General features: G+C 43.2%; 1 protein-coding gene across 4 annotated transcripts in view; it reads left to right on the top strand.

Moving 5' to 3' along the window:
* FOXJ3 (forkhead box J3) overlaps window positions 1–26,780 on the top strand; it is a 61,884-nt gene that overhangs the window by 9,155 nt on the left and 25,949 nt on the right. The window contains exons 1-4 of one of the 4 annotated variants that reach the window (XM_032965575.2): window positions 336–1,172; window positions 2,591–2,685; window positions 23,873–24,186; window positions 26,361–26,435. In XM_032965575.2, the coding sequence (XP_032821466.1) occupies window positions 2,619–2,685; window positions 23,873–24,186; window positions 26,361–26,435 (456 nt within the window). In that variant the 5' untranslated portion in view covers window positions 336–1,172; window positions 2,591–2,618. The other 3 variants (XM_076069239.1, XM_076069238.1, XM_076069237.1) reach the window with 3 other exon arrangements.

The raw sequence follows: 26,780 nt of genomic DNA, 5'->3' as shown, positions 1-26,780 counted from the left end.
CGCTTCAGACACGCAGAAGGGGCGGGGGGCGAGTGCCGGTTACTTGAGAGGAGGGGGGAGGACAATTGTCTTGCGAACGCCGCATATTTATTTGACGTGGCGGCGATGTTGCTTGATGATTGTGGTCAATTATGGTGATGACACTGCTGGTGACCATGGTATTGATAATTACGACGGTAGTATTATAATGGTGGTATGATGATGATGGAGGTTATGCGCAGGGTGCTGCTGCTGCTACTAATGACGATGCTCCTGCGAGTGATTATTATGATGGTGGCGGTGTTGATTGTGGTGGAGGAGGAGGTTATGTTGCTAATGAATATCGTGCTGCTGATGACGATCGTGATGATGGGTGCTCCTTGTAACGATTTCACTGCAGCTGTTGGTACTGCTGCTGCTGCTGATTATAATGAGGGTGCTGCAAGTGGTGATTATGATTGTCGGTGGTGTGGAGGTGATGCTGTTACTGCTGATGTATTTGATGATGATGCTAATGGTGGAGGTGATCATCAGAATTATATTGGCAGTGCTGATGATGCGGAGGAGCTTGATGATGATGATAATGATGATGCGCTAATGATGATGCTGAGGAGATTAATGATGAGGAGCTGTTGCTTGCTGCTGCTGCTGTTGGCTGTGCGCGGGGCGGAGAGAGCCTCACACCGCGCAAGGATTCGCACTAAAGTAGTACCGGCATCCCCCTGCCCACATCACATTATGCAATACACTCGGCTAAGCCCCCGCCAAGGTAACAAAACACGGACACAATCATCGCAAACCCAAGACGTCAACGAGGCCGCGTGTGCGGCACGCAGATTGAAGAAGAGAGAGAAAGAAAATACCTCCCCCAACAATTTGAAAGGGAATAAAGTAAAAAAAGAATGTCGAGTGAGTGAGTGGGTGTGAGTGAGAGAGAGAGCGCTGGCGGAGGGAGACGCGACGGCGGTGAGGAGGCGCGAGGAATCAACATGGCGGCGAGTCGCCTCGCCTAGGCCGCCGCCGCCGCGCTCCGCCTCTCCGCCTCTCCGCGCTCCCCCGCCGAGCTTCCCCGCGGCCTCCTCCACCGAGCCGAGCTCCGCGCTGCCTCCCCGCTGCCGCCTTCGCCGGACGCCTACCCCGTCTCGGTTCGGCCGTGCGAGTGCGCCGCGCGAGGCGGGACAAAGTGCCCCGAGGTAGGCCGCGCCGCGCCGCGTCGCTGGGCCCACGGGCAAAGGCGCCCCCCCTCCCTCCCCCCCCCTCTCGCTGCCCTCTCGCTGCCCATGCGAGCTCAGGCGAGACGGGAGGCTCTTGTCTCGGGAAGCGGTGGGTGCGGGGCCGTGGGTTAAATCGCTCTCTTCACACCCAACACCACCGGCGGCGGCGCTCGTGCCGAACTCGAATCGTCATTCTCTCTCTCTCGGGCGTTTCTCGATGTGTGGTGACATTGCGATGGTTGGCGGTAAGAAGCGTCGCCTCGGCTGGGCGTGTGCCGCGCTGGGAGATCGGGGCTGTCACTGCTGCTGTCACTGTCGCTGCTGTCATCGTCGTCGTCGTGGTGGTAGTGGTTGTTCTTGCCGTTTTATTTTGATTCCGTGTTTTGCAGGAATGTGCGGGGGACGGCGTCGCACGCGCACATGGGGCGGCACGCGTGTTCACGCGGCGCGTTGCGTTGCACGCCGCCGCTGTTGCTGACGGCAGGCGCGTTCATGTTCTCTTGTTAACATTTAATCATATTCTCTTGTTAAGATTTAATGAGAGAGGCGAGCCCGGGCCGCTTGCTTGCGCCGCTTAAAGGGCGTCCCGACGTCACGCGCGGAATCCGTCGGTGCGTTTGCATATCCACGCGCGGTGAAAATTTTAGGTGAGGAGGGAAAACAAAAAGGATCGGTAAACGAGGACGTGGTGGACGGGGCTGTGTGTGTGTGTGTACCGTGCTTTAACATTATAAATACCGTTTTCCCTCCCTATACACAACACACACGCACGCGCGCCGCACGCCGTTAGGTCAATCAATGTACTTGGGATTTTTTTTTCTTTAAATCGCGTGGCGCGCCAATCTGTGAAGCCATGATTATGGTGACGATTGGAAGTACCTGAGTTGTCACTGCGATACCGAAATTCAGAATCGATGCTTTTGGTTGGTGGATATCGCTCTTAATTGCTCTGGGCGAGAGCTCTTGTCACCCACCCCTGCCGCTGCCCCTCCGGTGGAGGAGGAGGAGGAAGGGGGGTGGTGGTGGTGGTTTGAGAACACGCGGCGTCGACAGCGTGGTCGGCGGTCGAAAGCCGGCTCCGGTTGCGGCGGAGACAGGGAGAATCTCGCTGGCCATGCCGCCTGGCTAATTGTGCCGACAACATGGTGTGTGTGTGTGCGCGCATTGTGCGGAATGTACAGCAGAGGCGGCGCGCGCACATGCGTTCGGAATAAGAAGTGAGCTTTTGCACGCCGAGCTCCTTGAAATTCACCCACAGGTTTTGCACCCACGCGTATGTGAACAGCGGCAGTGACGGTGTTGGTGACGTGTGTGTTTGTGTGTTAAGTTATTCCTAGTTTTAAAAAATATATATCATTAATCCTCATCGTGTGTTGCGTGCTGTCGTTTTTTTAAAGGATTTTTTTTCTCCATTAAAGCGGAGAAATGGCGTCAGAACTTGAAAGCAGTTTGACATCTATGGACTGGCTTCCACAGATAGCATTACAAACAGGTGAGTAAAGAGCCGCGTTAATAATATTGTGGTGATCTACTGCACTGTGCTCTGTAGCCTGTGTGCGTGTTATATTTTGAGTTTGCCTCCAACGTATAAAAAACATTTGCATGACACATCATTTTGTGGCTTTCATGTTAGCTGGCGTACAAAAGTTAATCGCAGTGTGATGGTAGAAATGCTTTTAACTTAATGTTCTATATCATAATTTTAAAATCTATGATGTTTTATTGTGTGCATTAAAATTGAGATCTATGAAGATGGTCAATACTTAAAAACGTGTTTTAAGCATTGTTATTTATACCATGTGGTAAAGTTCACAGGTGTAACATAATTCTGTTTTTCCAATCAGGAATATTTTAAAGTAAAATGATCAGGTCTGATGTTGAACACCACTGGCTTTGGACATGTGTTTCAGTGCATCCATGAGCATGTATAGTGACTGTAGGCATGTGGCAGGCTATGGGCACGTGTGGTAGTGACATGACATTTCTAAAATTGAAACTTCATAGCCAGTATTTTTTTTAAGTCTTTGTGACACCTGCCAACCGATTCAACATGGGGTGTGCTTGTCAACTGAATATAGGTTCGTCATTTAATCGGTGTTCACGTCTCTCTTATGGTTTTAAAACATGTTTTGATTAAGTTGTGTCTAACTTTGCAAATAGCCATTAAAAGGTTATTCTATTTTGATTTAAAGCTTTCGTGACTGCAGTGATTCATATTCTTGGTTCTTTCGGTAAAGTCACGTTGAAGGGAAACAATAAAATATATAACAATAAAATTCTCACGACATTTTGACTGCAACACAAGCAGTCATCATCAGGTGACTGCTTGTGTTTTCACACCTGATGATGACTGCTTGTGTTGCAGTCGAAACGTCGTGAGAATTGAATTGTATTTTATATATATTTTATTGTTTCCCTTAAACGTGACTTTACCAAAAGAACCAAGAATAAGGTTATTCTACTTGCCTTGCTTAGGAACGCATTTGGAAAGTATTTCTTGCTTGACTTTTAGGTCAGTCAGAACATAACACATGAGGTGTATTGCTATTTGATGAAAGCAACATTTGACCTCGACAATAACTAGCAAAGCCGTAAAATATTAATTGTGCTGTAATGACTTGTGTTTTATCATTCGTTTCACGTTTTAGTGTAAGACATAAATTAATTAGCTACATGAGAATGAGCATTTTGTTATGTACATTTTCCTTTTGACAGTGGTATGCTGAAGCAGTAGCTTTGATGGGTGTCCTTATTTACATCAACATCATATTGCATTATATATGGTTAGGGGGATCCCCTCCAGCTCACATCAAGAACAATGACATAGCCTCCCTGCAGCTGCCAATATATTGTAGTAAGTTTTCTACTTCGTTCCTGAAAATGTTATGAGATGCTATAACATCAAGTTAATATTTTGCAAGATAATAACATTTAAAAGGCCACAGCGAAATGATTTGGCATCTGGCACATTAGTCATTTTAAAGGCTATTATGTGCCTATTTTTATGAACTTCGGTCTTTTAACATTGTATTCTTTACAGATGAAGGAATGTATATATTAGTAATAAGAATGTAAAGTTGGGGTGCTGAAAATATTTTTGACAGACAGATTTCATGCAGTATAAAAGGGATATTCTGCATACTCTGAAGTTCATTCAGAGACCCCCTTTTCCATGGCTGTCACTGCCCTTGTTGCAGATTTAGTTTTCAATAATTCAAGAGTTGTTGAAAGCATTAACTTGAAACAGTGTATTATTAAATTCAAGCGGTGTAATGCTTCAAACATTGTATTGTTTAACTGCAGTCGTGATTTGATTTTTTTTTTAGTAACAGATGCATTGTGACACCAAACTTCGTTGCATAGCTGAGTTGTTGTGTACAGCCAATTTTCACACTGCCATCACCTCCAGTAATGCACTTTTCATTATTGCTGGTGCTTGCACACAATTTGAACGCCATTATATGACGTGTTGCTGAAGTGTGGCAAATATCATTATACAGTGTAGTCCTACTCCCATTGTATTACAGGTGAGACGTCCTTCCGAGTGAATACTCGTGAGCGTGAGTAAGTCACGTTGTGAATGGAGGCAGAAACATACATTGGTTGAAATTACTCACGACGGGTAGGTATTTCCTGCAGTGGTGTTCTCTAAAGTCTCCAATTAGCGAGGATGCAGATTCAACTTCGTAATTAGCTGTTGTCTGCAGGGCAATGATCCACCTTGCCTCAAGGTGCCGAGACAGTAAATATTGTTTAGGACCACACTATTCGGTTGCTAAGGTAGAGTCGTACCTGGAATGCTTTAGTAACAAAAGAGGCCACTTTCCTACACAATTACTATTTGTGATAAAACTGAAAATATATGGAAAGGAATGAACTGTAAATTGTGAGAATAATGGTTCGATGCATCTTGGCACCATACATCACTTCTCATTTAAACATTTCAAAGGAGCACCCCCAGCGGCAGTTGTTCTTTTGCACAAGGTGACTCAACATCTGGCTTTCAAACGGCTATTAGAATGCCAGTAGGGAGGGGTGGGGGTTGATGATTGGCATGTATAATCAATGCAAGGTTGGCTAATTTACCTGACAATTACTATGTGTTCTTGCTAAAGGTAACCCCCACTAATATCCTGCAGGGATAATTACATTTACTCTAGGGGTTTCAGCCATCATTGCAGTCTCTGTAAATGCATATTCGCCAGGTTAACGGTCGATTGTGTGACTAATATATGGGTGTTCTGTACTGCATTTACAAAAAGTTAACTCGACTAACCACATTGAGGAGAGTTGAGGCATTTATTTTAGTCTTTACAAATTCGTGATGAAAAAAAAATGTGCTCAGTGGGGGCAAGGTTTTCCACAGCAAAAGCCATGTATTGGATTCTACTTTGCTCTAACGTATATGCCTTCCGCCTTCCTGTGTCAGTCATCTGTTTACACGTGGTGTGGAATCGTGAGACGTGCGTGCAATTCGCAGTGGTGTTGAGATTCATTCAACAACAGTCTCTAAAAGCACAGTGTACAGCATACTTTAATTACTGGGAACCAGCAAGTGAGAGGCATTTCTTAGAAAGATACCGAAATTGCTGCATTTTTCTGAGTAGAAAATTTGCATAAAGTTACATTTTATAAACTTTACCAATTGGTCTCTACCAATTGCTGTGTATTATAAAATGAAAACATCCATGGGGAATACTTGCAAGAGTAGGTCATTGGGTACCCAAACAATTTTTACATTTCATAACTGCTGCCAATTCATAAATACATAAATTGCTCATGATGAATGCTTGCTTTTGTCAGATTATCTTAGTCCACTCTAAGAGGTATTTCTGTGGTCATAGGCACTTAATTATTTAGATCGGCATCCTTTTTCAGTGGTTATATAACAAAAATAACTGGGGAATTAGAATGGCAAAGTTTTCAGCTGAGACGCTTAATATCATTCATTATTAGTACATGTACATTATATTCCTGCATAATGTTTGTGTTGTATTGATACTGGGACATGCATAATTCACGTACAGTACACTAGTTGCATACGCGATGGAGGATCCACATGGCCTTGGGTTCCTCTTGGACCATTTGCCCTTATGCCCTGCGCCATTTGACCCTGCTGGGTGACCAGCTGGCCACAGATTTCGCCCAAGGCATCCAGCTTTCTCAGCCACAGCAGCTCACAGATACGCCACCCTGCCAGCTGGTTATTTAATCAGAGTTGACTCGAAGCACTGATGCCATTGAGTATAAGAACGGCTTGCAAAATGTAAGGCTTTTCAGGAGTTAGACATTGTGGCTTTCATTACTTTTGATGTTAATGTAGAGTTAGTGTAGAAAATGCCTGGAGTTTTATAAATCAGCTTTTTATTTTGCAAACCATACATCTCTATGTATTACAGTGATACCCATGAGTCATCCCAACCAATACAGTATGAAAATGTAAAATATTTGTAATGGTAGTGGAAAGTATATGTTAAGAATTTCAGCTTCAATTCCTTGTTTCATAGTTGTTTATCCTGGAAACAAGTTCCTTATACCCTTATTTTTTAAATTTGTGAATGACATTGAATGGCTTAGTATTTTCTAAATGGCTATTGATTCAATCCACACACATATAAAATTAGCATTCATTTAGCGTTAAGAATTTTTGTTTTCATAGTTTATACAATTGATTTTAGTCCACTAGTAAATGAACAAGGTGGAATTTTAGGAATGCATCCATTTGTTGGTTGGCAAAAACTAGAAACCTAGATCCGTATCCGAAGAGCACCGTGGAAGACCGCTAAGTGCCGCCCGATCCACAGCATTTACCCCTGCAGTGGTGATGGGCCTTTCGTGCCGACGGCAGCCATGGTCTGAGCTGCGTGCGACGGGCAGGCGAGGTGGACGTCGTCACCTAAACGGCACCGTGCTGCGTTGAAAGCACCTCCTCTGCAACAAGTGCGCGCGCTGAAACTGGTGTTTGCCAAGTGGTGGTGTTGTACGCCAACGTTCTCGGACACGTGTGAGTTGTTGTGTAGCTCTGCTCGTTTCTCCGAGTCGGTACTTCACTTGGCCTCTCACTCGTCGTGATTGGTTGACCCTGCTGTGCAATGAAACAGGACAGAAATCGTCCCTTATGTGATCAACGGTTATACGTCCATTGTTGATTAATAGAACTTTCTCTGTGGTCCAGCAATACGTTATCGAATTGACACAAAATCGTCCTACAAACTTATGGACAATTCTGGTAAAATCATAAATGTGGCTACGAAGTTGTGTTTTACATTCTAATAAATGCAGTTTGAGCAGTTTATCTGCACAGAGACACATGCTTAAATGTTGCAATGTTATATGGATATTAGTCATGAACAGTCGGTATAATTCATTAACCTTATTTTCTTAAACCAGCAACTCATGATTAACCCAAAATCCATTCTGTTTATCTTTTGCAATGATGCCAAGTTCAGTGGCACAAGGGTAAATTGTTTATCCGATATGTGCTAAGAAATTCTGACCCACACCAACAGACTAGGATGGTCTCTAGATGGGGTTATATAAGTGGAATCATATTACAGTACTCCTCAAGCCCTGGCTTAAATAGTGCATGTGCTGCTTGTCTGATCCCCCTAGTATCCTTCTGCCAAGGAAAAAAAACACATTTAAAACTACTGTCTGAGCATATATCGACAGGTTGTGCTCTTGTACTGATCGTGCCGGCAAACAAAATTAATTATTCTCTATTCTTGGATCTCTCGGTAAAGTCACATAGGTTCAAAGAAAATAACAAAAACTACAACGTTTCGATCGCAACACAAGCGGTCGTCTTCAGGAAAAGTGGGGTTAGCTTCCAAGGCAAACTGTTTATAAAGGTTGGAAATGGGCGTAGCCCAAATGTCAGCAGCCAATGATAATGTAAGTAGTGGGCAGCAACCACGACGTTGGTTGGTTTTCTACCAATCAAAGGGCTGCCAGGTATAAATTAGCATGTTAATTTAAGTTCTGTGAGCGGGCCTCCACGGCGAAGTGACTGAGAGTGCAAATTTGAAATGGGCGTAAAGCACAACTAACATCGGAAAGTGGTTGGATGGGAACATCATAGCAAGTTATGACTTAAACTGGTTGATAACGTCCTTCCAATGATTGCTCAGTGTGTACCCATCTTATCGGTTGAAGTTGTCTGTCTATATATATGGATGGCTTCATGAACGAATGTTGTTGATAGCCAGTGGGCTTGCAAAGTACCTTCGTCTTAGAGAAATCAATTTCGTGTGAGCCCACCGCATTAAAACGATGATCAGCCACGGCCGAAGTATTGGTCCTACCGTGTTTCTGATCTGCCTTATGTTCACGAACACGGTCCGAGACGTGTCGCTTAGTTTCCCCAATGTAACAACTGCCGCAGACACAGCTTAGTTTGTAGATGTCGGGGTATTGCATGTCAGGGATCACATCCTTCACAGATGGGATCAAATCGTGAATTTTGTGTACTGTGTTAAATCGAACCTAGATCTTGTGTTTGCTCATGATTTTGGAAATCTTTTTAGTGACCCTTGCTATGTATGGCAAGGTGATGGTTTTGATTGGGTCCTCAGATGGTTCTTTCCCAACGGTTGGGGTGATAGCTTTACTGATTGTGTTGTCTGAATATCCATTCATCTTGAGAGCTTGGTGTACGTGTTCCAGTTCACTGGCTAGGTGATGACAGTCCCAAATACATTGAGCTCTATGGTGTAGTTTTGATGAGGGAATTTTTCTGGGATGGATGGTGGTGGGAGTCAGGTTTTTTTAGGTAGGCATCCGTATGGGTGGCTTTCCTGTAGACAGTGTCCCATTGAGCCATCTGGTCTCTTTTCCATTAAAATATCCAAGAATGGTAACTTGCCATTCTTTTCCACCTCCATGGTGAATTTGATGGCTGGGTGTATGGAATTGATGTGCTTGAGGAATTGGTTCAGAGCTGGTTTGGCCATGTGGCCAGATGATGAATGTGTCATCTACGTATCTCTTCCACAAGGAAGGACGGAGGATGGATGCCTGGATGGCATCTGTCTCAATTTTTTTCCATGAAAACATTGGCTACCACTGGAGATACGGGAGAAACCATTGGGTACCTTCAACTTGTTTTGAGAATGTTCCATTCCAGGTGAAGTAAGTGTTCCTGAGGCAGTATCTCACCAGGGCTGGTACATCAGCATTCAGTCCTTGTTGGACCAAATCTTCAATGATTGCCATGGTGTGTCAGGCACAGGAACTTCGGTAAACAAAGATACATCGTAACTAACGAGCAAATCACCTGGAGATAGTCAGATGTCCTTAATTAATGATACCAAGTGAGCTGAGTTGAGTACAGGTGACGTGATCTTACCAGTTAATGGTTGTAAGGTCTCGGACAGAAATCGGGCCAGTTTGTAGGTGGGTGAGTCAATGGTGGAGACGATAGGACGAAGGGGTGTACCTTTATGGATTTTGGGTAAGCCATACAATCTGGGTGGTCTATCAGCAGAGGGTTTTAAGGAAAACCGCTTGGTTGGTTCGATTAAAGATGTCGATTCTGTGATGATATTGCTGGTTTTCGTAACGAGGCGGTTGTTGTGATTTCTTTTAATTTTGGTATAGCTACCATCATTAAGTAGGTCCTGAATTTTGTTATTGTATGTGGTTTTGTCCATTATAACTGGCATTGCCCTTGTCGGCTGAGAGAATGATGATGTCATCTCTCTCTTTTTTTTTTAATTGAGAAAGCTCAAAGCGCTCGTCTTTACTGATGTTGCTAATAGGTGTCTTAGCGTTTTTGAGGATTGCAGCGATTTCCGATCATGCCACGTCTGCAGTAATGTGTCCAAAACCCTGAAGGGCTACGTCGACCTGGGCAATTATATCAACTGGGATGTGTTAAGTGGCTAGAACCGATTTTAGACCATGTGATCCCTGCAGTCACAAACTTCAAATCTAGATTGAGAGTTCCCTCATCAAAACTCTACACCATAGAGCTCCATGTATTTCCAACTGTCATCGCCTAGCGAGTGAACTGGAACATGTACACCAAGCTCTCAAGATGAATGGATATTCAGACTGCACAATCCGTAAAGCTATCACCCCAACCGTTGGGAAAGAACCATCTGAGGACTCAATCAAAACCATCACCTTGCCATACAGAACAGGGGTCACGAAAAAGATTTCCAAAATCATGAGCAAATACAAGATCCAGGTTCGATTTAACACAGTACACAAAATTCGTGATCTGATTCCATCTGTGAAGGATGTGATCCCTGACATGAAATACCCCGGCGTCTACAAACTAAGCTGTGTCAGCGGCATTAGTTACATTGGGGAAACTAAGCGACACGTCTCGGACCGTGTTCGTGTACATAAGGCAGATCTGGAACACGGTAGGACCAATAATTCGGCTGTGGCTGATCATTGGGTTAATGTGGTGGGCTCACACGAAATTGATTTCTCTAAGACGAAGGTACTTTGCAAGCCCACTGGCTATAAACAGATTCGTTCATGAAGCCATCCATATATATAGACAGACAATTTCAACCGAGAAGATGGGTACACACTGAGCAATAATTGGAAGGACGTTATCAACCAGTTTAAGTCATAACTGGCTATGATGTTCCCATCCTACCACCTTCCGATGTTAGTTGTGCTTTACGCCCATTTCAAACCTTGCACTTTCAGTCACTTCGCCGTGGAGGCCGCTCGCCGATCTCGCATTAACATGCTAATTTATACCTGGCAGCCATTTGTTGGAAAACCAACCACCGGTGGGTTGGCTGCCCACCACTTGCATTATCATTGGCTGCTGACATTTTGGCTATGCCCATTTCAAACCTTTATAAACAGTTTGCCTTGGAAGCTAACCCCACTTTTCCTGAAGACGTCCGCTTGTGTTGCGATCGAAACGTCGTAGTTTTTTGTTATTTTCTTTGAACCTATCTACGTGACTTTAACGAAAGACCCAAGAATATGAATCCCTGCAGTCATGAAGGCTTTAAGTCAAGATTTAATTAGTCTCTTTCTCTAAAATTTGATTTGTCAATTATTTAAATTTTACTCCCCAGCATTGTTCCCTTTATCTTTGCCCCCTATCGTACCAACCTGCAGCGGCAGGCTTGTGATTCTGTAACGTTTCATGTCAACGACAGTTTGTCTCCTTCCATGATGGCTGCTTTTTGTTTAATTACAAAGAGCCACGAACTTTAGGGGTAGATCCTTTACGTAGGGACACTTACAGAGAGGACAGTTGGGTTTTTTAATGTTTACACCCGAGTGCGGGTGCGATAGGACGTGGCACCGATTAATTTCGCCTGCCAGCAGATCAAGTCCGGTAGGCAGTTTTGGGAGAGAACCGGGCATCAGGTGGCCTCGTTCACTCGTAAAACAGGATGATGCACATCCTTTGACATATACAACCCGTTTTGTAAATCCGCTACTGGTTGCGGGCCTCCCTACACCATGTGGGTCGTACTGGTTATTTCGCCATACTTCACTATTCTGGTCAACGCAGGTTGGTGAAGGTGGGTGAGCATAGTTGCTGAAATATAATACAGTACAACAATGAATTTCGTTGCACAGCTCCCTGCCAACAATGTAACCCCACAGAAGCCTACAACACTTATTTTATCCATGGTGGTCACCCATCCATGCCCTGTCCAGGAGCAATACTGTATAGCTGCGAAGATCTGATGAGATTGGGCACAATACCGGGTGGTTTGGTCACAGTCTTAACTCTGCTTAACAGTGAATACAAGGATGATTTCAATTTAAATCTTCACACTCTTATGACTCGGTGCAGTCCTTTGCCAGCTGATGTCATCTTCTCCCAATCTGATAGCGCCTCACCGTTTTTCTCTTGATAGGTGCTGCATTAACAGCATCATCTCAACCCGATTGTCATTTACAGTCCATTTAACACTTTCTCACTGTAAACGGTTACAAATCCTGAAGGACAGCATCCCAACTGAAATGTCCATCTTTATTGTTGATGGCAATAAAACACTTTCTGTTCACTTTAAGCTTTACGTTTAAATGTAGAAAACGCTTACTTGGTGTGTACCAGCAGCCGGTTCTTATGCTGCACTGCAACCTTGTGATTTTGGTTGTGAGAGGGTTGGAGGTACAAGACGTCTTTTTTGTTTGCTTTAACCCTGTGGAGGTGCGTGTTTCCATAGTATATGTTTTACAAATACGACTTTCATCACAAAACAAGCGGACCTGAACATCCTTTAGTCATCACCTTTAAGACTGGCATTATCTTTATCAGTAAGAAGACACTCGTGCAATAGTCTTGTAAAGTAAACCCTTATTAATTCGACACATGGGGCTCTAGCCTTGCCAAATTATCGAATATTCCGAATTATGTACAATGGTGCTTTCCAGTGCCTCCTGCCCCAATATTTTTTTCCCAAATTTGTTTTCCAAACTCTAAACAGACCATACGCATAAACACACCCTGCATGAATTGTATCTAAAACTTTGGATTTATCTCGCAGACTAAGGGATTTTACTTCAGTCCCTTTCCATTACGTCTTGATGTAGGTGTAGATGACATTTCTTAGAGGGTTGGCTTGCACAGAATGCATAAACAAGGTGAAGTCCAAAGCAACAGGTTTTGCACCAACGCTCATCACGCACGCCGCCACTTGACGGAGTTATTGTTTTGGTCGTGGTGTGCGGCGTCGCTCCACGTGTGTGCTGAAATTTTACAATTTGGTACGGAAATTCGGCTCCTGGTGAATTACTGATACTGTATATATGCCGAAATTGCAGCCGTGCCGAATTATCTCCAATTACGAATGATCAGATACCAAAATAACGAGGTTTTACTGTATGCATAAATGAAATGCTGTAATAGCACGCTGAGCAAAACTTCCTTGAAGCGTGCGCGCACACACAGTATTAAATAAGGTAAGCTCAGGGCTGCACGTATCGAAAACTATGAGACAGTTGCTGATATACTGAGAGAATGGTTTTTGGACACGTTAAAGATTCTTCGGGTTTAGTGTCAATGCCCTAGACTCAGTCAAGCTGACATGCCTAAGATTCTTAGCATACATTATTAATGCCTGCGGCTTGGAGCTAGTTTGTAGAGTGGTACAGCCGTGAATAACCAGCTAGTATTGTTGCAGCAAAACAAGTCGGTGGATTATTTTTCCAGGGTTTTTAAAAAATGTTAAATATTACATTGAAAGTGACCACCAGCACTCTACTTAACTATTGTTTTTTTACTTGAAATATAATCACGTACTAAGAGTACTTTTGTATGCTGCAGCTATTTCACTTGATGTCGGCATTCTCTAGTACACCTGTGTAACCAGTTACAGTGAGGGGAAAAAAGTATTTGATCCCCTGCTGATTTTGTACGTTTGCCCACTGACTGTAATTTTAATGGTAGGTTTATTTGAACAGTGAGAGACAGAATAACAACAACAAAATCCAGAGAAACGGCATGTCAAAAATTTTAGAAATTGATTTGCATTTTAATGGGGGAAATAAGTATTTGACCCCCTCTCAATCAGAAAGATTTCTGGCTCCCAGGTCTATTTTATACAGGTAACGAGCTGAGATTAGGAGCACACTCTTAAAGGGAGTGCTCCTAATTTCAGCTTGTTACCTTTATAAAAGACACCTGTCCACATAAGCAATCAATCAGATTCCAAACTCTCCACCATGGCCAAGACCAAAGGGCTCTCCAAGGATGCCAGGGACAAGATTGTAGACCTACACAAGGCTGGAATGGGCTACAAGACCATTGCCAAGCTGCGTGGTGAGAAGGTGACAACAGTTGGTGCGATTATTCGCAAATGGAAGAAACACAAAAGAACTGTCCATCTCCCTCGGCCTGGGGCTCCATGCAAGATCTCACCTCGTGGAGTTGCAATGATCATGAGAACGGTGAGGAATCAGCCCAGAACTACACGGGAGGATCTTGTCAATGATCTCAAGGCAGCTGGGACCATAGTCACCAAGAAAACGATTGGTAACACACTACGCCGCGAAGGACTGAAATCCTGCAGCGCCCGTAAGGTCCCCCTGCTCAAGACAGCACATATACATGCCCGTCTGAGGTTTGCCAATGAACATCTGAATGATTCAGAGGACAACTGGGTGAAAGTGTTGTGGTCAGATGAGACCAAAATGGAGCTCTTTGGCATCAACTCAACTCGCCGTGTCTGGAGGAGGAGGAATGCTGCATATGACTCCAAGAACATATCCCCACCGTCAAACATGGAGGTGGAAACATTATGCTTTGGGGGTGTTTTTCTGCTAAGGGGACAGGACAACTTCACCGCATCAAAGGGACGATGGACGGGGCCATGTACCATCAAATATTGGGTGAGAACCTCCTTCCCTCAGCCAGGGCATTGAACGTGGGTCGTGGATGGGTATTCCAGCATGACAATGACCCAAAACACGGCCAAGGCAACAAAGGAGTGGCTCAAGAAGAAGCACATTAAGGTCCGGGGGGTGGCGTAGCCAGTCTCCAGACCTTAATTCCATAGAACATCTGTGGAGGGAGCTGAAGGTTCAAGTTGCCAAACGTCAGCCTCGAAACCTTAATGACTTGGAGAAGATCTGCAACGAGGAGTGGGACAATCCCTCCTGAGATGTGTGCAAACCTGGTGGCCAACGCCAACAAGGGTTTTGCCACCAAGTACTAAGTCATGTTTTGCAGAGGGGTCAAATACTTATTTCCCTCATTAAAATGCAAATCAATTTATAACATTTGTAACATGCGTTTTTCTGGATTTTGTTGTTGTTATTCTGTCTCTCACTGTTCAAATAAACCTACCATTAAAATGATAAACTGATCATTGCTTTGTCAGTGGGAAAACATACAAAATCAGCAGGGGATCAAATACTTTTTTCCCTCACTGTATATACAGACACGTGTTGTACACTGCATAGGTGTCCACTGTGGTGAACCAGGAGGATGGCCCTTTTTGGTTAAAGTTCCAATGAGTATATAAATATCACACCAGTAATGGAGCAGTGGCACCACATGGACGTTACATGTCGGTGGAGGGTGTGCACTTAATCCGTGCATGTCGTTTGTTTAAGAATATTTTTATTTTCATGCGTGAAGGCTACAATTTGGGCCAGTTTAAAGAGGCCTGCGAATGTCTTGTGTCCAAATGAACAGGCATCGGTATAAAAATGTAATTTCTTCGTTATTGTACATGGCGGTGCGTTTATTGATTTTTTAACGTGGATGAATAATATCAGCTTTCATTGCTTGTATTTGCAGCCTGGCTTCACAGACTGGGCTCTGATCTCATGGGTACACTGTGCCTTCTCGCTCGTGTGCCTTTAGGCCCTGTCGCCGTGGATAAGCAGGGTCAGTCCTGATGCTGAGAAGTGGTGTCGCCACCTGAGAGCATGGAAATCTGTTTATTACCAAAATATCTATACATGTACAGTGCTTTATGTAGCCTATTCACATACGCATGTGCATAATATAGTGCTTTCAGATTTTGTAAGTGCAAAAACTGTATAAAGGCTGTTTGGTATAACCATACATTAACATGTAAAATAATTATTATACTGCAGTCGTATAGAGGTCCAAATTCATGTGTTGGCAGTGTAATTTCCACAGATATTAAATGAAGTAACAACCAAGTTGTTGCTATTTTTTTGCGTTAGAATAGTTTTACACCAAAAAATGCATGTGAAAAGCAGTTCATGTGAGACTATTAACCAAACTTGATTTGGTGCTTTCGTGACTGTCTGTCTTTGTGTCTCCGTGTCTGTATCTTGTCTCTCTCTCACATTTCACACTTAACTTCTAATTTAGCAATCTTTGGAAGAACGTAATCAACCAGGCCATGCGTTAATTGTGTTGACCGACTCTCTGTGTTGCATTGCATTATATTTCAAAATTTTATTAAGTTTGTTTGATTTAGTGTGTTTTCTCTCTCTGGCTCCCCTCGTTTTGTTGCTCTTGCTTCCTGCAGTTGCGCCAGGTCTCTCATTGACATGCTAATTTCTCTACCCCCCCACCCTCTCTCTATTTAAGGCCTCGACACAGAGGCGTTGTTTCTCTGTGTGCTTATGTGTGTCTCTCTCTGTTATCTCTCTCTGCTTATGTGTCTGCCTATGTGTCTCCGGTTCTGTGTTTTATCTCTCTCTTAAATTTAGCAATCTTTGGAAGAATGTAATCACAACCAGGTTAGGGTGTTGACTGTTATGTTCGCCGACTCTGTGTTGTATTGCATTATATTTCTAAGTTTACTAGGTTTGTATTTTCTCTTTCATTTGTACCTGATGATTGCTTGTGTTGCAATCGAAACGTCGTATGCTATTATTTAATTTATTATTTTCTATTTCTACGTGACTTTACCGAAAGAACCAAAGAGTAATATTAACCAAAACCACAGCGTTCATTTTAGCAAGGGAGACTTGGGACAAGAGCCGGAGAAAAAATATGAATTAACCAGGAAACAAATCGGTAGTTATGGGGCTCGTTTTGTAATGTGGTTTTAGTTTCACCATGCTTCGGGAATGCTCTTGGTTACAGGACTGGTTCAAGATTCATTCACTATATAGAACTATTATAGAAACTTAATTGAACTCTATTTAACTGTTTTTAAAGTATTTCAGTTAGTATTATGGCACTGAAATAAAATCAAAGTATTAACATTTCAATATGAAGTAAGTTAACAATGATACTAATTATTGACAAAACAGGCAAAACTCTCGTATAACATTAATAATCGTGCTACACAGATATAATATTGCCCTTTACCCAACAAATTGTAGCAGAGGCAAGACTTTCAGGAAGGTCCTGCATGGATATGTTTGTCGATTCCTTGAATGAGTATATGCCATGTGTGTGAAGCGACTTGAGTTCCAGAAGAAAACCCATGCTTAAAGTCCCACACAGATTGATTCAATTGCCATACTGCCACCTCCCTGGATACCTTCATGTGCAAGACTATAAGACCTGGTATTCCTAGACAGTTCCATTTAAACTAAAACTATTTGTAAAACTAAACTATTTGTTATTTTACCGGGTAATGCCCACTGAGCGATATAGCTCTTTTTCACAAGCGACCTGGCCACAAATGATAGCTTAACGAAGTAGCTTATGTTGAAATTAATTGCAGCAAAATACTCTAAACACATGTTTCTAAATGTCGAGGGTTAAACCGGACGACCCAGAGAAAAATCCACGTGACCGTGTGGTGAACATGCACACTCCAAATATACAGGCGTCAGGGTGGGGATCGAGCCCACAAACCTCTTGTGTATTCGACGAGATAGATTGTTAACATCTCGCCACCGTGGCACCCTTGCTTAGGTTCTGAGATCTGACGAGATAGCACATGCAGGGTGATATTGACAATCTGTCAGGTTATTGGCTGACCAGAAATTATTAAATGATGACGTTCAGCTATATTTGTCGAGTCCTTTTTGCGATGTCAAACTTTATAATATTTTGTATTTTTTTCAGAACGTTGTAATGTTTGAGTTTTGGAAGCGTGTCACCGCCGCAGATTATATAGTTCCGCTTGCATAGGTGATCACTGTTTTATATTTGCATGGGCACTGCTCCCGATAAAATCGTAGTAAATTAATCAACATGTGCAGCATAGTCGTCATCTTCAGCATGAGGAATGTGGCCTCTCTTGACTTAAAGCTTTCGTGACTGCAGGATTGCATATTCTTTGGGTCTTTTGGTAAAGTCACGTAGATAGGTTCAAAGAAAATAACTAAAAAACTACGATGTTTCGATCGCAACACAAGCGGTCGTCATCAGGAAAAGAATATGAATTCTTACAGTCACGAAAGCTTTAAGTCAAGATTTAACCGCCTCCTATGGGGAGGATTTCCACACAACTATTAGATCTTTTAACAAACTTTGAGACAAGAAGGCTCTTCTGATCGAGTCGCTCACATTCCTGACATTTGGGCTACACCCATTTCAAGCCTTTATAAACAGTTTGCCTTTTAGAAGCTAAACCCCCCTTTTCCTGATGACGACCGCGTGTGTTGCGATCGAAACGCCGTAGTTTTTTTGTTATTTTCTTTGAACCCATCGACGTTGACTTTACCGAAAGACCCAAAGAAAAAAAAAATGTGCCGCCTCGAGTGCAATGCCAATGTGAAGACGAGTGGTGTGCAGTGTGAATCCTCGGTGTTGATGACAGCTCCTCCCCCTCCACCGATTTCATTCACTGGCTACCCCTCCAAAGCGGTTTTGGTTTCCCACCTCTGCATAGAACACATGCACGTCTCTAGACGGCATGCCCCAGGCACAGCGGTGGACGGGCAATTAATCAAATCTGTTCGCTCCTCAAAACAAGTGGTTTGTGCACTTTTAAGCGACAGATGACGAGTGTCAAAAAGTAATTCTTATTATAATACGATTCGTAAGTATAAAATCAATTAAGAGGCTTGCAAATGTGAATGTTGGCCATTTTTATAAGGTCTGTGCAGTTTACATGTCAGAGTGTCTGTCGATTTATTATTTTGCTTAATATTAAAACAAGGCAACATATGAGGGGAAAAGAGAGTGACTGGAGTCTTTGTCAACTGGTCGACAGCATTAAGCAATTTAACAACATAAACTACTAAATGTCTACATCAAACACGAGTACTGTACCATTGCATGCCACTTCAAAGAATGTGTGCCAACATCCACTGGCTGTGTTGCAAGGTAAAGTAAAAAATAATCGATGGTCCGGTGGCTTTGGGGGGGGGGGGAAGTGGGTGCTGGATTTTCAAAAACGCAGGAGAATCACATTTTTAAAAATAGCTTATTTTTGCACATTCTTGCATAACATGTTTGAAGTGTTTGTTTGTTTTTTGTGTTTTTAAATGAGTGTACTCTTTGAAATTTGCATAAATAAACATACAAGTAGACAAATATACTGTAAAAAGTTACTGTACCATACTTATCACTCCAATCTCGAAGACTCTCCATGGGGTGATGTATGTATTACGCTCTTGTTTCAACTACATGAGTTTGACGATCGCCGGACTGGTACAGATTTGGACCGGTTATGCCAGTTTCGCCAGATCGGTCAGGGACCGCCAGGTAATGTTGGAAGCCAGATAATGGTGCGCCCGGATAATCGATGATCAACAGTATTTCTAGGTAATCATTGTATTTGTTTTGATTTAAATTGTGGTAGTGGTCCGCTCCTCTTGAACAGTTTCCCCTGATCTCTCTGGGCAGTCTTAACACATCCCATGCTTTTCTTGTTACATTGGTTGGCCATGGACAAGTCTTTGCTGCCAACTCAATAAAAAAAAGCATGGCACATGTCAAGATGCAATGAAAGACTTATCTCACACCACCCCTTCACGAATGGTTTGGGTGGTTATTGCGAGAGGTGAAGGAAATCCCATATCTCATCAATGTGCGAAATGGTGCATTCTGGGCTTGGCTGTCTCCAAATTGGACAGTTATTCAAGTAAAATGTTTAATGTTATTGCGAAGACGCAGGCTGTGTTGCAAAACCACACAAGCCAGTTATAGACGTTTAGACTAGCCACTGCTCTTTCGCTTGTCTTTGGTTTAATAAGCATGAAGTACATAAGCAGCCCACATCTCGGATAGATATGGACAAATTGACACAAGTTATCTTAGGCGGATACGAAGCTTGAGATGGCAAGATCATGCAGCCTGCTTGCTCAGCAACTGAATGCCCAAAACAGCTGTTGTTTGGCTGGGGTAGAAATGACTTGCATCAGTGGCACAGGATGCAGAAGTGGTGGTAACTCAGTCCAAGAAGAAGGCCAAGTGCCTTCACAGCTGGCTGATGTCTGCCGTGTCTGTTATGAATGACCATTACACATTAACTATGAAGAAAAGTAAAGTGGGCTTGGGCAAGACTATAGAAGGAATGATGACGAATGGATGAGCGTTGTTGGAATAGCAGCCAAAAGAGAACAGCCGCGAGGGGGTGGATTGTGCAGAAATAGAGCAATTAGATCGCTTAATGCACGGGAGTGAGATGGGCTATGGCATTGTAGGACTGAGGGATGGCGACGGCATGGGGGGGGGGGGCCTTTGTCCTACAGTGGCTAGACAATGCCTAATGATGATGAATCAGGCCTGTGAGAGGCCGTTGACATGCATCATTTGTTTTTATTATCACCAGGATAACTCGTGTAGTACCAATTATACATATTTGCAATGTATTTGCAGGTTATGCATGTACAGTAGCAACATTCGAATGTTCACATTACAGTACAAGGCTCAATAGCGTGTGGTGATTTGTGTACAGTGAGGGAAAAAAGTATTTGATCCCCTGCTGATTTTGTACGTTTGCCCACTGACAAAGAAATGATCAGTCTATAATTTTAATGGTAGGTTTATTTGAACAGTGAGGGACAGAATAACAACAAAACAATCCAGAAAAACGCATGTCAAAATGTTATAAATTGATTTGAATTTTAATGAGGGAACTAAGTATTTGACCCCTCCTCAATCAGAGATTTCTGGCTCCCAGGTGTCTTTTATACAGGTAACGAGCTGAGATTAGGAGCACAGTCTTAAAGGGAGTGCTCCTAATCTCAGCTTATTACCTATATAAAAGACAACTGTCCACAGAAGCAATCAATCATTCAGATTCCAAACTCTCCACCATAGCCAAGACCAAAGAGCTCTCCAAGGATGTCAGGGACAAGATTGTAGACCTACACAAGGCTGGAATTGGCTACAAGACCATTGCCAAGCAGCTTGGTGAGAAGGTGACAACAGTTGATGCGATTATTCGCAAATGGAAGAAACACAAAAGAACTGTCAATCTCCCTCGGCCTGGGGCTCCATGCAAGATCTCACCTCGTGGCGTTGCAATGATCATGAGAACGGTGAGGAATCGGCCCAGAACTACACGGGAGGATCTTGTCAATGATCTCAAGGCAGCTGGGACCATAGTCACCAAGAAAACAATTGGTAACACTACACCGTGAAGAACTGCAATCCTGCAGCGCCCGCAAGGTCCCCCTGCTCAAGGAAGCACATATACATGCCCGTCTGAAGTTTGCCAATGAACATCTGAATGATTCAGAGGACAACTGGGTGAAAGTGTTGTGGTCAGATGAGACTAAAATGGAGCTCTTTGGCATCAACTGAACTCGCCGTGTTTGGAGAAGGAATGCTGCCTATGACCCCAAGAACACCATCCCCACCGTCAAACATGGAGGTGGAAACATGCTTTGGGGGTGTTTTTCTGCTAAGGGGACGGGACAACTTCACCGCATCAAAGGGACGATGGACGGGGCCATGTTCCATCAAATCTTGGGTGAGAACCTCCTTCCCTCAGCCAGGGCATTGAAAATGGGTCGTGGATTGGTATTCCAGCATGACAATGACCCAAAACACACGGCCAAGGCAACAAAGGAGTGGCTCAAGAAGAAGCACATTAAGGTCCTGGAGTGGCCTAGCCAGTCTCCAGACTTTAATATCATAGAAAATCTGTGGAGAGAGCTGAAGGTTCGAGTTGCCAAACGTCAGCCTCGAAACCTTAATGACTTGGAGAAGATCTGCAAAGAGGAGTGGGACAATCCCTCCTGAGATGTGTGCAAACCTGGTGGCCAACTACAAGAAACGTCTGACCTCTGTGATTGCCAACAAGGGTTTTGCCACCAATTACTAAGTCATGTTTTGCAGAGGGGTCAAATACTTATTTCCCTCATTAAAATGCAAATCAATTTATAACATTTGTAACATGCGTAGTTCTACCATTTGCGAATAATCGCACCAACTGTTGTCACCTTCTCACCAAGCTGCTTAGCAATGGCCTTGTAGCCAATTCCAGCCTTGTGTAGGTCTACAATCTTGTCCCTGACATCCTTGGAGAGCTTTTTGGTCTTGGCCATGGTGGAGAGTTTGGAATCTGATTGATTGATTGCTTCTGTGGATAGGTGTCTTTTATACAGGTAACAAGCTGAGATTAGGAGCACTCCCTTTAAGAGTGTGCTCCTAATCTCAGCTCGTTACCTGTATAAAAGACACCTGGGAGCCAGAAATCTTTCTGATTGAGAGCGGGTCAAATACTTATTTCCCTCATTAAAATGCAAATCAATTTATAACATTTTTGATATGCGTTTTTCTGAATTTTGTTGTTATTCTGTCTCTCACTGTTCAAAAATAAACCTACCATTAAAATTATAGACTGATCATTTCTTAGTCAGTGGGCAAACGTCCAAAAATCAGCAGGGGATCAAATACTTTTTCCCTCACTGTACACTGGATATGGACTTTAATTGTCATCGTGTCATTTGGTATTTTGCATAGTTTGAACATCTGTTAATCAGTTTTTTTCAAATCAGAGATCAACCTTCGGGTTACAATGAACCCTTTTAGGGGTCTGTGGATGCTATGCTGTAGACCCCCAAAGTGAACAGTCTTGTTTGAAGTGAGATGATAAGCTGCTTATTTCTTTGCCCTGGAATTATTCTGTCTGTCCTTCCTGAGGTTCACATTCTCACGAATAAAAGCAAAACCACTTTCACGTGCAAGTGCACGTATATACTTTCACCTTTGTATTTGAGCTTTACAGTTACAGAAAGCATACATTGGTAACTTGCACCACTTTTCTATGAAAATGAATTTTCTGTGTGCGAGTCCCTGTGCATCCGTGTGTATGCGTTTTTGCTCTTGCATTTCTTGGTACACATCAATTCATTGATATATATATAATTGGGAAAGTCTTGTTATCCTTAAATCTGGAGTTCCTCCATTATAAGGATACAGCCGACGAATCCCCTAATATATGGGAGTATCTGTTAATTGGCTGGCGTTCCAGTTTATATATTTTAAAGGAGTCCTCTTCTACTATGACGATGGTTGTATCATAATTTGCCACCCAAGCAGCAGGAAGTGGTGGGCGGCGGTATTTTGCGTATCGCCACATGCACCACAATTAGCCCAGTTTAGCTCTCAACACCTTAATTCAACATTCTTCTTTAGATCACCTTGGCCACTGTGTCCACTGGTGCCCCCTTGAGCACCCCAGCACTAAATGAAATTCACCTTGCAAGCTTTGCTAACCTTAATATGTTTTGTTCCATACATAAATCATCAGGCCAGTATACAATTCAATTTTATTTACAAATTAATTTTGCGATTATATTTATGCACAACTAATGGCTATGCAACGTATTGTATTATTCAGGATGTAAACTTCCGATTCTGATTAACGCATGTCATACAGTTAAAATTACAAACTAGCTTATTTAGCCTACAGCATGGCTTTCTCACACCTTCAGCTAATTTAATTTTCAAGTAGCCTTGTACTTGCTGTGCTGTGGGAGGTGTAAAACAAATTCAGTGCAGTAGACATCAGTTTGGAATGTAAAAAAAAATCTGAAATATGGGTTCTGGGCTATGCCTTGGATTCCAGAATGTCTGTTGCTGTAATTTTATACAGTGGACTAACAGACTGCTCATTCGTAAGCATGTGTAAAATAAATAATCAATTTGTCATTTAAGTATTGGATTGCGTGCAAGTGAATTTACAAATAAAAAAAGGCGTGACTTTCACATGCTGAATGTAGCACGTTTGTTTGCACGCATACATGTTGCAGTAGACACTGAGGCTGGGACAATTCCTTTACCCTGACAGCATTAGCTTATTGTTTGACAGCCAAATAATACGTCTCCAGTATCCTCTTGGGAGCGTAGATTCCGCGTATGTGTGCCTGTGACACCGCTGTCTCTTCTCGCTCCACTACAGCTGCTGCAGCCGCCGCCGCGTCCAAGCATTCCGCTTCGGCCTCCGGCGCCGGCTCTGGCTCGGATTCGAGCTCGGGTACGCTTCGGAGAACGCCCGGCTCCCCGGCAGGCGCGGCTCGCTCCTCGTCCGAGCCCGACGAGAGCCCGCAGGCTTGCAGCACCGGCAGCAAGGACGGCAAGCCGCCCTACAGTTACGCCAACCTCATCACCTTTGCCATCAACAGCTCCGCTCGCAAGCGGATGACGCTCAGCGAGATCTACCAGTGGATCTGCGACAACTTCCCCTACTACAAGGAGGCTGGCATCGGCTGGAAGGTGTGTGTGTGTTTTGAGTCGCGTGAGGGTGACATGCGTGTTTTAATTGTGCGCGCGTGTGTGCGTTTTTAGTAGAGTAATGGAGAATCTGGCCATAGTATGCAGAACTGGCATGTCAATGAGGTCCAGGAGCACTGGTAGCTCATGGTGTCCCTTACTTGAAAGATGGCCCTCGGACTTTATACAGTCGGTACAACCAGCCATAGCTAACAAAGGCCATTCGCCGTGGCCCTCAATCCCCTCCATATCATGTTGACTTGTGTGGGTTATTTTAGTTATGTGTAATAATATCAATGGTGCATGTCTCACCGGTGGGGAAAGTACGCGTGTTCTGGATGAACTTGCATAACATGTTTTGCCTAAAATCCCTCGGCCCTTGTGCAAGCTTTCATTAGAAGCCTGTAACATGGCAAAATATCTGAACTAGTTTCCCGCACCTCCGATTAGCACAGTTGGCTATGTGCGGTGCGAAAGAAGTTCAACATACATTCGAATAAACTGAATGACACTAGATTGTTTGGGAGGGGTGGCACATTTGTCAATACAAATACCAATGAGCGAGCCAAGTGCCCCACAATCATTGTTGAGTAATGATTTATTCTTGCAAAAATTACTGATAATTCCTGTAGATGCCACCCAGTATTGTAAAGGAATACTGATTTTACTGTTGAGATGAGTGGTTTATTTAACTTTTCCCGAATGGGCAGTATAACCTCATTGGTATTCTTTATAGAGCGAATACATTTTTTGTGATGTATTTTTAAAGGTTGCACTGTTACTATGAAAGTGAAAATCCATACTCCTGAGCTATCCGGGATCAAGGGCAACCACTATTCTGCTATGCCAAAATCTCAAATCTTGCACGTACCAGAGTACATTGATGAGGCTCGTTATCCACTTTATTATTTCTCATTTCCCATGGAGTGAAGCCGTATTGCATGCAGAGCGGATGCAGACCCTGTTCTTATAACCGTGGAACAGAGCGCATCCTGCAAGTACTGTATTTTCCCGCATATAGCCCGCATACGCATATAACCCGCAGATGCATATACCCCGCAAGAATAGCGTTTTGTGTAAAACAAATTTCAGATAGTCCGCATCGTCATATACCCCGCATGCATTCATATCTTTAACGTCGTTACCGCAGCTTAATTCCATCATATTAATACAAAGTTTACATTTGTAATACATTCCACTATCAAGTGTTAACATTAAGATCATAACGTGCACAAAGAAAACAAACTAACCAGAAACGAGTGAACTTAAAACAGTAAATAAGTAACAAAAATAGATATCCAATAAATAAGTAACACATAACTGGTAGATAAGTAAGTAAGCATACTGTTAGGCTTACCAGCATTCGACCTCATCATATTACAGCTACTGGACCAGTAGTTACCCCTGCACTGGTATATTGCGCGCTGCGCAGACAATAGCGGCACTACGGTTACACCATTGCCTCCTGGCAACAAAGCCATTGGAAGTTTGAAACAAAGCTCATGGTCGCGACTGTATAGTGCTCAGCCAATGGCAGCGGCCTAAGGGACTCGGCAATTATGATTCCGCGTCTGCTAGACGCTTGTTAAGGCCCTTCCTATTGCGCAATGTAAACATTGCACAAACAATTCGAATAATTTAAAACGTGATAACGTGCAATTTTAGTGTTAGTGGTTTATTCAGAAGTGCTTTAGTCAAAGGTAAGTGTTGCACAGTGGATAGTCCTACCATATCACACGTGTAAAATATTTTTGGGATAGCCCGCACCTCCATATACCCCGCAGGGTCTTGTTTTGCTTTTAAAAAGTGGTATACCCCGCGGGTTATATGCGGGTAAATACGGTAGCTACACCTAACACGTTTGCATCTGATAATGAGGGAGGGGTCAAAATTAAATATATAGTTTTATCTATCCACTACCACCCGAATACATGGAAGTTAATGTGAAGTCAATCATTTGAATTAAAGCTTTGAAACTTTATACATTTGTAAGGCAGAGCTGATCTTGAGTAAAATAAAAATATTACCCTCCATAGTTGTAAAATAAAAAAGCAGTTATTCAACGAGCCGTTACATTTCTGTAAACCACTGAGATTGATAAAAGCAGAGTGGGCAGCCGTTGGTGTGCATGTGAAGTCACAATTGTGCCGTTGTTGTATGTGTGTGCTGCGTTCTAGAACTCAATCCGTCATAACCTATCTCTGAACAAGTGCTTCATCAAAGTGCCTCGCTCAAGAGATGACCCTGGAAAGGTGAACCTTAAATGCTTTCACCACATTGTAATTATGATGCAAGTCTCTCCGTGTTAAATTGTACCCTTCACGTTGATTGTATGAGGATATTCATATTGATGCTATTAGTACATATTTGCAATGGCCTTCGTCTGAAACTGTTTCGTTCCTCGTACGTACACGTGTGCGTATACCACATGTGTGCGCGTTCTTTGCCGCGTTCCTGTGTTTTGTTTAGTGTTTTTTAAGTGTTGTAACTGTCCCCTTAAATTATTATATTGGCGAATGACCCGGAAATTCTGCTTGTCTGTTTGTCAAGGCAGATTTGTAACCAGGACTGGAGCTGTGCGATACGTTGCACAGTAG

The sequence above is a fragment of the Petromyzon marinus genome, chromosome 2 (genome assembly GCF_048934315.1).
Source record: "Petromyzon marinus isolate PM22_M1 ecotype Great Lakes invasive population chromosome 2, UKy_Petmar_22M1.pri1.0, whole genome shotgun sequence".
NCBI classification, from domain to species: Eukaryota; Metazoa; Chordata; class Hyperoartia; order Petromyzontiformes; family Petromyzontidae; genus Petromyzon; species Petromyzon marinus.
This window is presented reverse-complemented; position numbering and strand designations above follow the sequence as displayed.